The sequence below is a fragment of the Entelurus aequoreus genome, linkage group LG13 (assembly GCF_033978785.1).
Source record: "Entelurus aequoreus isolate RoL-2023_Sb linkage group LG13, RoL_Eaeq_v1.1, whole genome shotgun sequence".
NCBI lineage: Eukaryota > Metazoa > Chordata > Actinopteri > Syngnathiformes > Syngnathidae > Entelurus > Entelurus aequoreus.
In genome coordinates this window covers 38,351,086-38,367,200 of record NC_084743.1, presented here as the reverse complement: position 1 = coordinate 38,367,200, position 16,115 = coordinate 38,351,086, and the positions used below count along the sequence as shown (strand labels likewise).

The following is a 16,115-nucleotide window of genomic DNA, read 5'->3' as shown; positions in this document are numbered from 1 at the left end:
CATTTGTTTGTGCTATGTTTGTGCTGCAAACATAGCACATTATAGTTTTTATGTTATTAACGTTACAATATTCATAATCATTTTAACCCCAGAACACGACCGCACACGCCGTTCTCTAGGCACTCCCCCTCGTTTCCCAAAACCCAGAAATGCTCCCGCGTGGACGAACCAACAACAAACGAGTTGCACGGCAAAGCTGCCTTGGTGTGCACATTCAAACAAATTATCGAGTTGTGCAGACACATTAAGCATTAAAAACACTTCCCTTTTTTTCTCAACCGCCATTATTTGCCCGTGTTGCTAACAGAGCAGGCAACCGGCGCAAAACCCTGACTAACAGCTACAAAACCGGGGGTGCCCAAAATACAGACAACCGTAACATCAACCGTGCACCGATGGAGCCCGGATGCATCCACTTCTCAAAAACACGCAAATATAATGGACATAACAGTTTGTTTGGCCAAAGACATATGTCCTGTATATACTGTGAGCAGTACATGAATGTATTCCTTTGTATGTGCCTGTCTTGCATAATCTTATTTTTTTACTTTATTGCACTTCATGATCGCACTCTGCAATGACATTTATTTTAGTCAGCCCTTTGTCTTGTATATATTTGATTTTATTATTAATTAATTGTTTTTCCAGTTTAATTTTGAAATGAAAGCCAAGTTTACATACTGTTTGTTTAAAATAATAAGTGCAATAAAATATGTTTTAATTAACAGTAAATAATCATGATTAGTAAGCGTGATTTCAATATTGATCAAAATAATCGTGATTACCGTATTTTCCGCACTATAAGGCGCACCGGATTATAAGGCGCACCTTCAATGAATGGCCTATTTTAAAACTTTGTTCAGATATAAGGCGCACCGCATTATAAGGCGCATAGAATAGACGCTACGTAGAGGCTGCGGTTACGTTATGCATCCATTAGATGGAGCTGCGCTAAAGGGAATGTCAACAAAACAAATAGTGATTGTACTGACACTTCTACTTGCTGCTCTCTGTTCAACAACTCACTGTTCGAGTTTGTCCAACTGTAGCCATCTCGCTTTGTTCCCTCTGAAACTCTGTTTAGTCTTCTTTACTTGGCGCAGGTCATCATGTTGCTTCCTCCACTTCCGCACCATTGATTCGTTAATGTTAAATTCTCTCGCTGCTGCTCTATTCCCGTGTTCTACCGCGTGACTGATCGCCTTGAGTTTAAACTCTGCGTCGTAAGCGTGTCTCTTAATAGGAGCCATTTTTGGGTCTTTACATAAAGTTTAGGTCTCGCAACTACGGGACTTCATTTTCCCCCGTAGAAGAAGCGCTTCTTCTTCTACGGTAAGCAGCCGCCTACTTCATTTTACCCCGTAGAAGAAGAAGCGCTTCTTCTTCTTCTTCTAAGTTGGCGGCTGCTTACCGTAGAAGAAGAAGCGCTTCTTCTTCTACGGTAAGCAGCTGCCGACTTCATTTTCCCCCGTAGAAGAAGCGCGGGGGATAAGGAAGTCGGCGGCTGCTTACCGTTGAGTTGAGTTGAGTTTGAGTTTATTTCGAACATGCAAGCATACAACATAATACATCACAATTTCCAGTTTCTCTTTTCAACATGTTCGAAAAGGAGTAGGAAGAAGCAGAGCTTATTTAATCCTACCCCTTTTTTTTTACATAACAGTTGCTAAAACTTTTGTTCACTTCCTGTTCTCAATTTATCCACAATATACTCCATAAGTAATCACAATACAAATAAATACATAAATAATAATTGGTGAAGTAAGTTACATTTCATATGATGAGATAAGATTATTTTGAGAGTGAAAGAACGGATGAATTAAATAAATTCAGAATGTTTATCATGGTTCTTCTTCTTTGTACTTTGTAAACACTTTAAGTTTGAAGAGTTTCTTGAAGTGGATCATATTAGTACATTGTTTGATTGCTTTGCTTAATCCATTCTATAATTTAATTATTCTACATACTGATATACTGAAGGTCTTTAGTGTTGTACGTGCGTACAAATGTTTTAAATTACATTTCTCTCCAAGATTATATTTCTCCTCTTTTTTTGAGAAGAATTGTTGTATATTCTTGGGTAGCAGGTTATAGTTTGCTTTGTGTATAATTTTAGCTGTTTGCAAATTCACTATGTCGTGGAATTTCAGTATCTTTGATTCAATAAATAAAGGGTTTGTATGTTCTCTATATCCAACATTATGTATTATTCGAACTGATCTTTTTTGTAACACCGTTAATGAATGAAGTGTACTTTTGTAATTATTTCCCCATATTTCTACACAGTAACTCAGATATGGTAACACTAGTGAGCAGTAGAGAATATGAAGTGATTTTTTGTCTAGAACATGTTTTGCTTTATTCATTATTGACGTGTTTCTTGCTACTTTATGTTGTATAATTTTTACGTGAGATTTCCAGTTCAATTTATCATCAATCATTATACTTAGAAATTTGGTTTCATTTACTCTTATTTCTATTCCGTCTATTTGTATTTGTGTTTGACTTTCTCTTCTACTGTTACCAAATAGCATTATTTTAGTTTTACTGATATTCAACGATAGTCTGTTTTTGTCAAACCATCTTTTTAATTTGTTAATTTCTTCTGTTATTATTTGTATTATCTTTTGTGTGTTCTCTCCTGAGCAAAACGCTGTTGTATCATCCGTAAATAATACTAACTTTAAATCTTTTGTAACTTTACAAATGTCATTTATATAGAGATTGAATAATGTAGGTCCTAGTATTGATCCCTGGGGTACACCACAGGATATATTTAGCGTTCTCCCGGGGTCATAGGGTGTTTCGGGTTTGATTAAGACCCGAAACACCCTATGACCCCGGGAGAATCACTGATGATGTGTCCAGGTTGCACCGTAAGGTGTATTATGAAACCGATCCAGTATGGCATCGCCATTGACTTCCAGGAAGAGGCCCGGGAGAATCACTGATGATGTGTCCAGGTTGCACCGTAAGGTGTATTATGAAACCGATCCAGTATGGCATCGCCATTGACTTCCAGGAAGAGGCTGGATGACAACCTCGAAAGAGTGGTGACAACTGGAGAGACAGTTGACAGCCCGGAAAGACGGCAACCGGGGCAGGGAGGGGTAGCATCCCAAGCTGCAGCTCCTGCAAGGGAGCACCCAAATAACGCTGCGAAAAACCCTGAAGACACATAAGATCAAGATAGGCTGCCTGAGGAAACCCGTGGTGCAACGCACAGGGCCAGTACCTTGTACGGCCCTGATGAGACGGAGGAGGACCCAGGCCCGGACATTCCCCACAGTGCCTGGAACCTCCAAGCACCACCGGCGCAACCCCGGGGCAGACCGTCGGAGGGAGGACGCGTGGCGTGGAGCGCTACCTGGACACAAGTCGAGGGACTGATCACCCTCGGCTGGGTCGCCCGGGAGAGGGTGTTTGATTAAGACCCGAAACACCCTATGACCCCGGGAGAATCACTGATGATGTGTCCAGGTTGCACCGTAAGGTGTATTATGAAACCGTTGTAGACGTGTGTTCGCCTAGCTTCACGTATTGTTTCCTGTTCGTTAGATAACTTCTTTTCCAGTTTAAGACTAACCCTCTGATGCCGTATCGTTCTAGTTTTTTTATTAAAATATTGTGATTAATTGTGTCAAATGCTTTAGTTAGATCCATAAAAACTGCTGCCGCACATTTTTTACTATATATTGCATTGGTAATTTCTTCTGTAATTTCAATTAAAGCCATTGAAGTTGAAACATTAGCTCCGTATCCATATTGGTTCTCTTCGAGTATTCTATTTTTGTTTATGAAACTCTCTAATCTGTTATTGAACAGTTTTTCAATGATTTTAGAAAATTGTGGAAGTAAAGAAACAGGTCTATAATTTGTAAATTGATGTTTGTCTCCAGTCTTATAAATTGGTGCAATTTTAGCTATTTTCATTTTGTTTGGAAATTTACCTGTTTGAAATGATAGGTTACTAATATACAATAATGGTCCTGAGATCTCTTCAATAACCTTTTTTATCGTTTCCATATCAATTCCGTTACAATCAGTTGAAGTCTTAGATTTACATTTTTTCACGATTGTAACTATTTCCTCCTGTGTCACGTTACTGAGGAACATGGAGTTGGGATTTCGCTCTATGGTATCATTATAGTCCTCAATTGAAACTGGGTCTGGAATCCTTTCTTCCAATTTTGGTCCAATATTTACAAAATAATTATTGAAGCTTTCAACTACTTCCTTTACGTTGTCATTTTTTTAAATTTCCGTCTAAGAAGTATTGAGGGTAGTCCCTCAGTGCCATTTTTAATAATGCTATTGAGGATGCCCCATGTTGCTCTCATATTATTTTTGTTCCTGTCCAATAATTCACTGTAATATTCTTTTCTACATGATCGTAGTATGTATGTTAACTTGTTTTTATACTTTTTGTACTTAATTTCTGCCTCTGTAGTTCTTTGTGCTATACATTTTCTATATAGTGTATTCTTCTTCTTACAAGCATTTTTTAATCCTTTTGTCATCCATGGTTGATTATTCTTTCTCTGCTTATTACTGAGTTGTATCAATGGACAATGTTTGTCATAAAGTATTATGAAGTTGCGAGACCTGTTGTGGCTCAATATTGGTCCATATATAAGGCGCACCGGATTATAAGGCGCACTGTCAGCTTTTGAAGAAATTGGAGGTTTTTAGGTGCGCCTTATAGTGCGGAATATTTTGTCTATAATCGTGCAGACCCAAACCCTAAGTATGTCAAAATCTCCCCAAACGTGTCCCATCCGTTTGTGCTGGTTTAGGGTGCTTTGGACAAGATGGGGGGCTGGATGACATCACTAGACAGAAAATGTATTTCAAAATAACTTAAAAATCGTAACAGCATAAACGTAGCACAAACATTTGAGACAAGTTTGGGGATATTTGTACAAGGTGGGGGAGCCATAAGTGGTCGGGATATACTGTATTGGCAATCTGGAGAAACCTTGTGTTATTTTTACACACATTCTGAGAAGTGACATTGTTGTAGTGATGTGTTTGTGTGCTTGTTTCTGAAAGCAATGGAAATGCAGTCAAATGCACACAGAATGTTTTGAGGGCAATGATTCCAAACAATGTTTTTTCTATTCCATAATGTCGGCTTGTACTCACTCGGGCGCTTTGACTAGGAGTTTGCGGATAAAGTCAACAGCCAGCTCAGAAACCCTGGAAAAGGCCTCCCTGCTGTAGTCCACATTGATCTGGGACACGTTCAGATAAGTCTCCTGCTTGTCGTCGCCAGCAAATGGAGACTCACCTGTGACCAGCAAGTAAGCTATGACGCCCACACTCCTGACGAAAACACACACAGCATTTATTAAATCATCATAAATTATAATCACCAAATCTAATCATAAATCACATACACATATTTGACAAAATATATAAATTAAATACCACCGCTAGTGATTTACAACATTGTGCTTTATTATCATCATTTCTATGTATAGTAAAAACAATCATTGCCATCATTTATATATGTACAGCAACTAATTACCATAATCTTTACGTACAGTAAAACGTTCAAAGGAAGCTCACCAAAGGTCTGTTGCTGTTGTGATTGGCTCATAATTGAGAATTTCTGGAGCTGAGTGGAAGAAAAAATATATCAATGATGAAGAACCTTTACTACTACAGGAATTAAGTAATTTTTCATTGAGGTTGTTAGTCTTAGAAGAATAACAACATACTGTACATCAAGAAATAGTTCATGTTTATTAAGTCCAATGTCTTTGTAGTCTTTGTTTTTATAACTCGTTCTAGAAGTTTCTTGGAAGGTACCTGTGGGAAGGAAGCCTTAACTGGGCCTAGTTAGATGCTTTCCTCACCACCACTCACTCTGGTCTTAAACTTACACCACAAGTTTCCCATTGGATTGTTTTGCTGTTCTAGAAAACTGAGAGACTTAACCATTTCCTCACCGTCTTGGTGATATGTTTCAGGTCATTGTCCTGTTGGTACTTCCCGTTTTGCCAAATTAGACATTCTCAGCAGATTATTGTATGTTTTCATCAAAAATATTGATTTAATCCACCTACCTCAAGATTCCTTGACCTTGAAAGGGTTTACTTAGCCACTAGACAGAAGGCAGGCACCCCATAGCATATTGTTTACATCACCTGAGTTGACAGTGGGCAGTTTTCCTTAGCATGTATGCTTTTTATTGTCTTCCTCCACATGTACTGTGCATCTCTATGACAGAATAACTCAAAGTTAATCTCATCAGACAACAGGGTGGTTGACCAAAAGCTAAGATCTAGCTTCCAAAAACCTCTAACAAAAGCCAGGCAAGCCTTCAGATGTGTCAAGTGTTCTAAATCAGCCAAGTCAAGAGTCCTGTTGAAGACCAGCGTGATGATGAGAAAAGTGTCCAACCAGAGACATGCAGGAAGCCTATGGACACTTGCAGCAGTCTTAAAAAACAGACTCCCGTTCATAATGAAATACATTGGACTCCGTAAACATTTACTGTATATAATAATTTTTTAAATGGTATTTTTAAAAAATCCATTATTGTTATGGTTACCACACTTCCTTAAAGCATTCACTATTTTTAGATGTAAAGAAAGTTATCATGAGATATGCAGTACATGACACACATGGTATAAAACAACTCATCTGATCAGTATTATTCATCTCAATTCAACAATTGCATTGAAAAATGAGTTACAATCATTTCTAAGTAACGTAATATAATAGCAGTAAAAAACATGTTTTCTGTACACAAGTAAGTAGTGGGCAAAAACTTAATATTGCAGTAGTTACTGTATATGGCAGTGCCTCAGCTTACGAGCACCTCTTTTCCGGATATGCGCTGTCTCTCTGCTAATTGTTATGTTATGGGTTGCTAGCAAACCTTCGGGTTACGTGCCTCTCCACTATTACTTGGCATAGCAAACATCATAATGAACCCTGTAAGATCTGACCAAAACATGTGGTGTCTCACTTGATAGCTCTATGCGTATAGCTAGGGATGGACATAACTTTGTATTTCAAGCATGGAAAGGACGAAAGTGAGTGTGATGGTTAGTGCTGAGAAGAAGTAGTAGATTATGTTCATTGAAGTAAAAAAAAAGATAATCAAAAACATTACAGAGCGTGTAGCTAGCTAACTTGATGAAGGAGTTGAAGCGAAGCCCTGCTAGTCTGAAATAGAGACGTAACAATAAATGGTATTAGTCTCGCTTAACAAGTGGCTATCTAGTTTTTGTAGAGAATAGGGACTAACGTTTATTGATAATTGGCCCTCTTCTGGGGAAAACCGGGTTTGCTGAGGGGGGACGGCCTTCACCAGAACCGGGAAGATGCCATCACTCTTTCCAGAAATATAGACTACTATTTGAGTCAAGCTTGACTAACTACACTAGAGCAAGCTCGGACACAGGCAATTACAGTGTCCGTTAGTCCGGGTGAGGAGTTAGTTAAGCTAGAACTAATCAGCGCCAGGCTGGAAATTTCCTGCACACATAGCATTTCTTGTAGAATAATACATAACTCACAATGTTTTTCTGTAATGAGTGTGCCAGAGGTGATCATGCATTCTACTGAGGTGGCAAATTTTGACTCACTAAATCAATCTATTATTTAAGGCGCACTACACAAAATAAACGTAATGTTATTAATATCTGTACGACGGATACCATTAACAAAAATGCCTCAAAACAGCTTTTTGAACATCAGATCATTGTCTCCCAAAATGTTATTATTTAATGAGGTCATTAGAGAATCTTAACGCCATTGGTCTCAGCAAAACTTGGCTAAAACCAGATTAATTTTTCCCGCTTAACGAGGAATCTCCTCCCTACCTATATGTCAAGGTCAAGTTCAAGGTTTCTTTAATGGTACTCGGAGGTAAAATAGTTGTGCAGACATTTGTAATTCAGCGTCATGACAGAATGAAACAAGCAAACACAAATCATTTAAGACAGGGGTGTCAATCTCAAATACAGAGTGGGCCAAAATTTAAAACTGAACAAAGCCGCAGGCCAAGGTTGAACAAATTAACCTTTTAATAGGGACCCAAACAAGTTTTGCATTGAATATTGAACAAGCAAGGCTTATATAACTTTATAGTGACATGCAAAATCTAGTTTCAAATAATAATAATAATAATTAAAAAATATCAATGGCATATCAAATACAATTTAAATAAAAATTGAATGCCTCTTTTCTATTTGCAGCCTTCTGAGGTAAACAACACAAGCAATGCCAAACTATTAATCGATTTAAACTATTATACAAACATGGGGTCTGGTTCAAATATAGAGATGAGGGTCTTTAATTTGACCTGCTGTTGTACTCTGTCTCAAAGTGTTAACATGTGCTCAATGTGTCCTTACCATTATTGCTATGTTGTCTATTACCATTGTTGGCATTTTGTCTATTACCAATGTTGGTATATTCATTATTCCTACATTGTTGATGCAAATTATTGTTACAGTGTAATAACTATTGTTACCTGTGGTAATGCCACTATGATACAACATCTGTATTATAATCCCTGAACAAAGTAACAGTGAAACTCATGTGAATAATAACAGAATGGAGAACTGGGGGTGGGATTAAATACATTATCTTCTTCCCACTCCCTTTCAGGCAAAACTGGACAATCATGCATTACATACAATACATTAACTTTTGCACTATATTAATTTATATTATTATGTGTTGTCAACTTTGTACTTTTTTATGTCATTGCCTGAAATAAATATATAAATAATGAATGAATGAATGAAAAATATCAACATTAACTTTTTCCACAGGCTAATAAATTTGAAAATAAAATAACAAATAATAAACCAACCATTCAGGACTTTGAACTGCTCAGTTTGCAACACAATGATCTAATCTGATGTGTCCAAGCCAGATACCTGGCATCTTTTCTTGGATGCTAGTTCATTAATGTCGGGGCTCAGGCTTTGAGCTGAGTGAGGCAACCTTCATTATCGAACGAAGGTGTTCATCAGTCATTATAGCTCATAGTCTACCCGGACCACAGTCTTGGGGGCGTGCTTTAAAGGCACTGCCTTTAACGTCCTCTACGAGCTGTCATCACGTCCGCTTTTCATCCATTCTAACAACGTGCCGGCCCAGTCACAAGATATGTGCGGCTTCTGTACGCACACACACGTGAATGCAACGCATACTTGATCAACAGCAATACAGGTTACACTGAGGGTGACCGTATAAAAAACTTCAACACTGTTAGAAATATACACCACACTGTGAATCCACACCAAACAAGAATGACAAACACATTTCGGGAGAACATCCGCACCGTAACACAACATAAACACAAATGTTTGCATTTTTCTTTATTTTTGTCTAAACTGTTTTTTGGGATGTATTACTGGCCAGGTTATGTTTTTATTTTCCTTTTCCTTTTTAGCTTTCTCCTTCTCTTCTGATTTTGTTTCCCTTATTTTTTTTTCTTCTAATTTTGGAAATTCTCTTTAAGCATGCTTGTTTTGCTATTTAAATTATTTCATTTTGTGGTAAAGGGCACTGGGAGGGAGAAGTTAGGGGGATTGATAAGGAAAATTAACTAATTTAAAATATGCATTGAGAAGACATACTTACTAAATGTTATGTTTGATAATTTGTCACACAAGGAAGATAACCAGTTAACAAAAACATAAGATATTGCAATCACTAGAAAAGGTATGAAAATTATATCTTGGAATGTAAAAGGTGCAAATGAACAGGTGAAACAAAGAAAAATTCTGAAGCATCAAACAATCTTCAGCCTAAACCCTTTCGGTTTATAAAATTGTCAATTTCTGAATGTAAAATTGTTTGTTTATTTCTTTGACCACTGACCGAATAAATACTAAACTAAACTAAACTGATATTGCTTTTCTACAGGAAACCCATTTGAAAACTGAACATTTAAAATATTTGAAAAAAAGTTTTGTGAAAGTTTGGTGAGATAGTTGGTGGTGGACTGTCCTCCAAAAGATCTGGTGTTGCTATAATGTTTAACAAAAAGATGAACTGTATTATAAATACTATATTTTTAGATCCAGAGGGTAGATATATGATTATTAATTGCCATATAGATAATAACAATACCACACTGGTAAACTTCTAACCTTCTTTCTTTGGTGACATGGAGCTCAAATTGGCAGATTATGTTGATTCTGATATTATTATGGGTGGTGATCTAAATTTAACAATAAATCCAAACATTGATAAAACTGGTACGATTGTTAGACCCAAGAAATCTGATCATAGTCCAATTCAAATCGACGTAAGCTTTCCACCAGTCGCTTTTCAATTCTAACAATGGAAAATGTATATTTCTTTATTAGAAAGTGAGGAAAATAAATTACAAATTAAATAATTTATTTCAGATGTTATCAAAAATAAACAGGATTCTGTCTCTGACATCTCCACAATATTTGTTATTATTATTTATTTCTGGTTTGTTTGAAATGGGGACAGATACAGAAACATAGATATCTGAAACAGTCATCCATTGTATGCATCATAGAGTGTGTAGCCAAAGCTAATTTACAACACTTGTCCCCAATATGGGAAGCACTTACGTGCTGTATAAGAGGAAAACTTATTAGGATTGCAAGCTTTAAGAATAAAAAACAACATGCTGAAGAAAATGAATTATTGAATGGAATCAAACAATTGCAGGACACATTGTTCAAACAATATAATCAGGAAACATGGATCCAACTTTGCAAACAAAGAATGGAATATGATAATATAATAAAGAAGGTTGAATATTAAATTAATGGGGCAAAATTAAAGTTTCATGAATACGGGGAACACGCTGAAAAGCTCCTTGCATTAAGATTAAAGAAGCAGATGACTAGAAATCATATATCTAATATTAAACTTTCAGATGGTAGTACTTTTGTTGATCCCAAGCAAATTAATGAAACGTTAAGAACATTTTAGACAAATGTATATAAGCCTGAGAAAGATTGTAGCATAGAAGACATGCAGACATATTTGAACGCAATACAACTTCCATCAATATCAGAGCATGACAAAAAACCACTAGAAGAACCTATACAATTAATGAAAATTCAAAAAGCTATAAATTCATTTGCAAAAAATAAATCTCCTGGCCCAGATGGCTACAATACAGAATTGTATCAAATATTCAGGGAAGACGTGTCTCCTCTATTATTATAAATGTACCAACCTTCATTTAATAAACAATCTTTTTCTCCAATCTTCAACTTTTCCCATATCTCATTGATACATAAAAAGGATAAAGACCCATGGATTTGCAGTAACTATCGTCCTTTATACCTAGCCAATATGGACAACAAAATATTGGCAAAAATCTTAGCCACATGATTATCAAATGTTATTGGAAAAATAATTCAAACTGGCTTTATGGAAGGTCGACAATCTTCAGACAATATAAGTAAATTGTTTAATGTTATCTACTATGTGAGAAGTCTCCCTTATTCCACAGCAGTATATACTGTTGACGCGGAAAAGGCGTTCGACGGTCATTTATGTTTTGCACATTACGTAAATTTGGATTTGGAGATAATTGTATACAATGGATTAAGATGCTTTATACAAGACCCATGGCATCAGTCAAAACCAATAATCATATTTCAGAACCTTTTTCATTAAAAAGAGGAGCAAAACAGGGATGTCCCGCATCTGGATTATTATTTAATTTGATTATTGAACCCTTAGCTGCAAAAATAAGAAGTGAAAATAATATTCATGGTATAAAAATTGGTTCTCAGTGTCGTAAGCTATCAATGTATTGTGATGACATAATTCTCTACCTGTCACATGTTGACTCCTCTCTTCACTATATCAATAAGGTAATCACTGAATATGGCTGTTTATCAGGGTATAAAGTATATTGGGACAAATGTGATATATTACCACTTAATAAACGATGCAAGAAATCGCAAGTTAAGAATTCCAAAATTAAATGGTAAGAGGCAGAAATCATATATCTAGGACTGCATATTACACCAAACCTTTATACAAGCAGAGATCTAAATCTTAAACATTAAAAAAAAAAAATAGAATTCAACATGGAACGCTGGCCGCGTCTCCAATTATCACTTTGGGATCGGGTGAACAGAGTAAAAATGAGTATACTGCTAGCAGTTAATTATATATTGAAAATGATGCCTGGCCTAATTAATAAAAGTTGGTTTACGAAAATACATACAATGATATCACATTGTATATGGTGTCTTGTTCACGAGACAAGGGAGGAATACAAATACCAAACTTTAAAACATTTTTATATCTCCTTTGGTTGTGAACAAGCAAGCCACTTATTCCATTCTTCTGCAGATAAGGACTGGATCAACATAGAAAAAAATATGTTAATTAATTTGGACATTGATGTGGGGAGTGTATATTATATTTAAAAAATACCTAATGAATTGAGGCACAGCCCAATAGAAGCCACCTTTAGCATTCTAAAACGTTCAGAAAAATCAATCCAATTACATCTGTGAATCAACTGCTTTGGTACAATCCACATATCATTATAAATAAAAATGTGGTCAAATGGACAACATGAAAAGACAGAGGTATTACTAAATCTCAATATATTATTCATGTAAACTCCTTTAAACCGTTCAATGAATTAGTTGATCAATATAATATACCCAGAAATAATTTTTTAAATTTTATCTCTTTGAAAAACGCTGTAAAGAAATGCATTGCCTCTGAAAGTATGTCTTTAATAGCCATGAACTGGAAGATACACTTTTTAATCAATATACAACTAAGACATTAATTAAAAGAGTTTATGGAATAATAAATTAACATCATACTAGAAATGCAAATGATGCATGTGTTCGGAAATGGATGATCGACTGAGCCGGAAGGCCGGAAGGATATAAAAGAGCCATATCATGGAATGATAATTGGAAAAATGCCAATAAGCCATTTAGAAGCATTAAAAATAGGCTGAGTTAATTTAAGATTTTGAATATTCTCAGCTGTTTAAAATTGGTGCATTAGATTAATATGCTTTTCTTTTTCAGAGAACTCTTGTTCATTTATTGTGGAAATGTCAGCGAATGGCTGTGATGATAATGCAAATGAGGGATTTTAATCACTGTTATGTTGGAATTCTTATTAATATTGATACTGTTGTTGATATTATTCATTTTTGTTTGACTACTTTTGGATTGTTTTGTGTCATGTGTGTGTGTCCTCTCAATTACTCTGTTGATTGCTATTCTGAATGTTGCTGGGTTTGGTTTTGGAATTGTATTGTTATTATATTATTGTGTACTATTTTGTTGAACTGATTAATAAAAAATAAAAAAATGAGCTCATGACCATAGATGAGGATGGGAACGTAGATCAACCGGTAAATTGAGAGCTTTGCCTTCCGGCTCAGCTTCTTCTTTACCACAACGGATCGATACGGTGTCCGCATAACTGAAGACGCTGCTTTGATCCACCTGTTGATCTCATGATCTACTCTTCCTTCACTCGTGAACAAGAATCTGAGGTACTTGAACTCTTCCATTTGGGGCAAGATCTCTCCCCCAACCCGGGATGGCACTCCACCCTTCTCCGGGTGAGAACGATGGACTCGGACATGGAGGTGCTGGTTCTCATCCCAGTCACTTCACACTCGGCTGCGAACCGATTCAGTGAGAGCTCAAGATCCTGGCTGATGAGGCCATCAGGACCACATCATCTGCAAAAAGCAGAGACCTAATCCTGCAGCCATCAAACCAAATCCCCTCAACGCTCTGACTGCGCCTAGAAATTCTGTATATGAAAGTTATGAACAGAATCGGTGTCAAAGGGTATCCCCGCGGAGTCCAAGCCTCACTGAAAACGGGTCCGACTTACTGCCGGCAATGCGGACCAAGCTCTGACACTGATCATATAGGGAGCGGACCACCACAATCAGACAGTCCGATAATCCATACTCTCTGAGCACTCTCCACAGGACTTCCCGAGGGACACGGTCTAATGCCTTCTCCAATTCCACAAAGCACATGGAGCGGACCGCCACAATCAGACAGTCTGATACCCCATACTCTCTGAGCACTCCCCACAGGACTTCCCAGGGGACACGGTCGAATGCCTTCTACAAGTCCACAAAGCATATATAGACTGGTTGGGCAACAAGAATTGCCATCCCAGCCCGTTGCCTCTCACTGCGTGCGACGCCAGAGTGGAAGAGAGTCCAGCCCCTCTCGAGAGTACTGGTTCCAGAGCCCTTGATGTACGTCGAAGTGAGTCCGACTATATCTAGCCGGAACTTCTCTACCTCGCGCACTACCTCAGGCTCCTTCCCCCCCAGCGAGGTGACGTTCCACGTCCCAAGAGCTATCTTATGAAGGATCGGACTGCCAATTGTTTTGCCTTCGGCTGCCGCCAGGCTCACATTGCACCTGACCTCTATAGCCCCTCCCATGAGTGGTGAGCCCATTGGAGGTGGGACCCACGTTGCCTCTTCAGGCTGTGCCCCATGAGGCCACCAGGCGCTCGCCATCGTGCCCGACCTCCGGGCCTGGCTCCAGAGGGGGGCCCCAGTGACCCGCGTCCGGGCGTGGGAAATCTGAGTCATTGTTTTTTTTTTTTCATCAAGGTTTTCGAGCTGTCTCTGTCTGATCCCTCACCTAGGACCCGTTTGTCTTGGGAGACCCTACCAGGGGGCATAGAAGCCCCCGGACAACACAGCTACTAGGATCATTGGGATACGCAAACTCCTCTACCACGATAAGGTGGCAGCTCAGAGAGGAGCGTTTTAGATATGTTGAGCTGTAAAAAGAATTCCTCACACCAGCTGACAAATTAACTAACAACGGGACCATGGCTGGACTAATTTCCGCTAAGAAGACGGACAATGACCGTGTCATCTGTAAATTTCACTAGTGTCCTGTTAGCATGCTGACTCTGGCATGTGTTTGTGCACAGGACAAAAAGAAGGGCTGAAAGCACACATCCTTGAGTTGAGCCAGTTGAAGAGTGTGATAACTCAGATAAAATACCATTCACCTTGACTTGTTGGGATCAATAAATTAAATAATCTAAACTCCAACCAGTCAGATTAAAACTCAGATTAAAATCCCTGATTAGCCTTTCGGCTAGGATATGAGGTTGGATAGTGTTAAAAGCAGATGAAAAATCAACAAATAAAAGTCTACCGTGGGTTTTATTTCCCTCTCTGGATGTTTAAATAAAGTGTTAAGAATCGTGGTTGAAGCATCCACCACTCCTCTGTGTGCCCTATAGGCAAACTGCATAGGGTCGAGTACATGCTCGATTTCTGTTGTAAAATGAAACTTTACAATTCTTTCAAAACATTTCATCACAAGTGAAGTAAGAGCAACTGGCCTTCAGTCATTCAAGGCAGTAGGTCTGCTGCTTTTAGGGACAGAGATTATTGTGGCACGCTTCAACACACTTGGAACACACTGTAAATTTAAAGACAGATTAAAAATATAAGAACATAAAAAACTTAGTTGCTTTGCGCATGACTTCAGTAAAATACCACTGATTCTATCAGGGCCTGGACATTTGTCATTACTCTATAATGAAGCGGTGATCATCCGTCTCAGATCCTAAATTTTGTCTATGGACTGGTGACTTGGCGTGGCGGAACAGCTTGTGTGTCTCAGTTACCCTGAGAGCTATGCTGGTAGGAGGCTTGTACCCCTGGTAGCTCTAAGCAAGCCAGACAGGTCAAAGGCAAGAGACCAGACAAAACCCACTCCACTTAGCTAGCCTGGCAGAAGGGGCTGGTAGGCTGAGTTCAGAGCGTGTCTGCTGTCACAGCACCTGAATTGGACTGTCTCAGCCGCCCGATGAGCAGAAGAGCACATCGCCAATGGTCACGGGGCAATAGACCTAGAGAGTTGGTCACTGTGGGGCAACTCACAAACTACACCAACTGTCACACACTTGTGTTCTGTTGGAACCAGTAGTAGTGAGTCCAGAGGTGGAAGTTTGTCTTGGGCAAGCATGCTTTCACAAAATTATCTCCGTTATGAGCATCTCTTCTTTCCATGAATTCAAATCTTATGCCACCACGACTGGCAACTCGGGAGCGCTCTGTTCACAAGAGAGCTGTTGTTGCTCGGCAGGAGCCGCGTGTAAGG

The 16,115-nt window shown here is 38.2% G+C and overlaps 1 protein-coding gene across 1 annotated transcript in view; it reads right to left on the bottom strand.

Annotated features, from left to right (window-relative positions):
* The window catches only part of stk17b (serine/threonine kinase 17b (apoptosis-inducing)), a 79,336-nt gene that overhangs the window by 7,307 nt on the left and 55,914 nt on the right, over positions 1-16,115 (bottom strand). Inside the window, exons 5-6 of the mRNA XM_062067826.1 lie at positions 5,572-5,620; positions 5,146-5,325 (exon numbers count right to left, since the gene is read on the bottom strand). Coding sequence (XP_061923810.1) covers positions 5,146-5,325; positions 5,572-5,620 — 229 coding nt within the window. The remainder of the gene's footprint in view (positions 1-5,145; positions 5,326-5,571; positions 5,621-16,115) is intronic.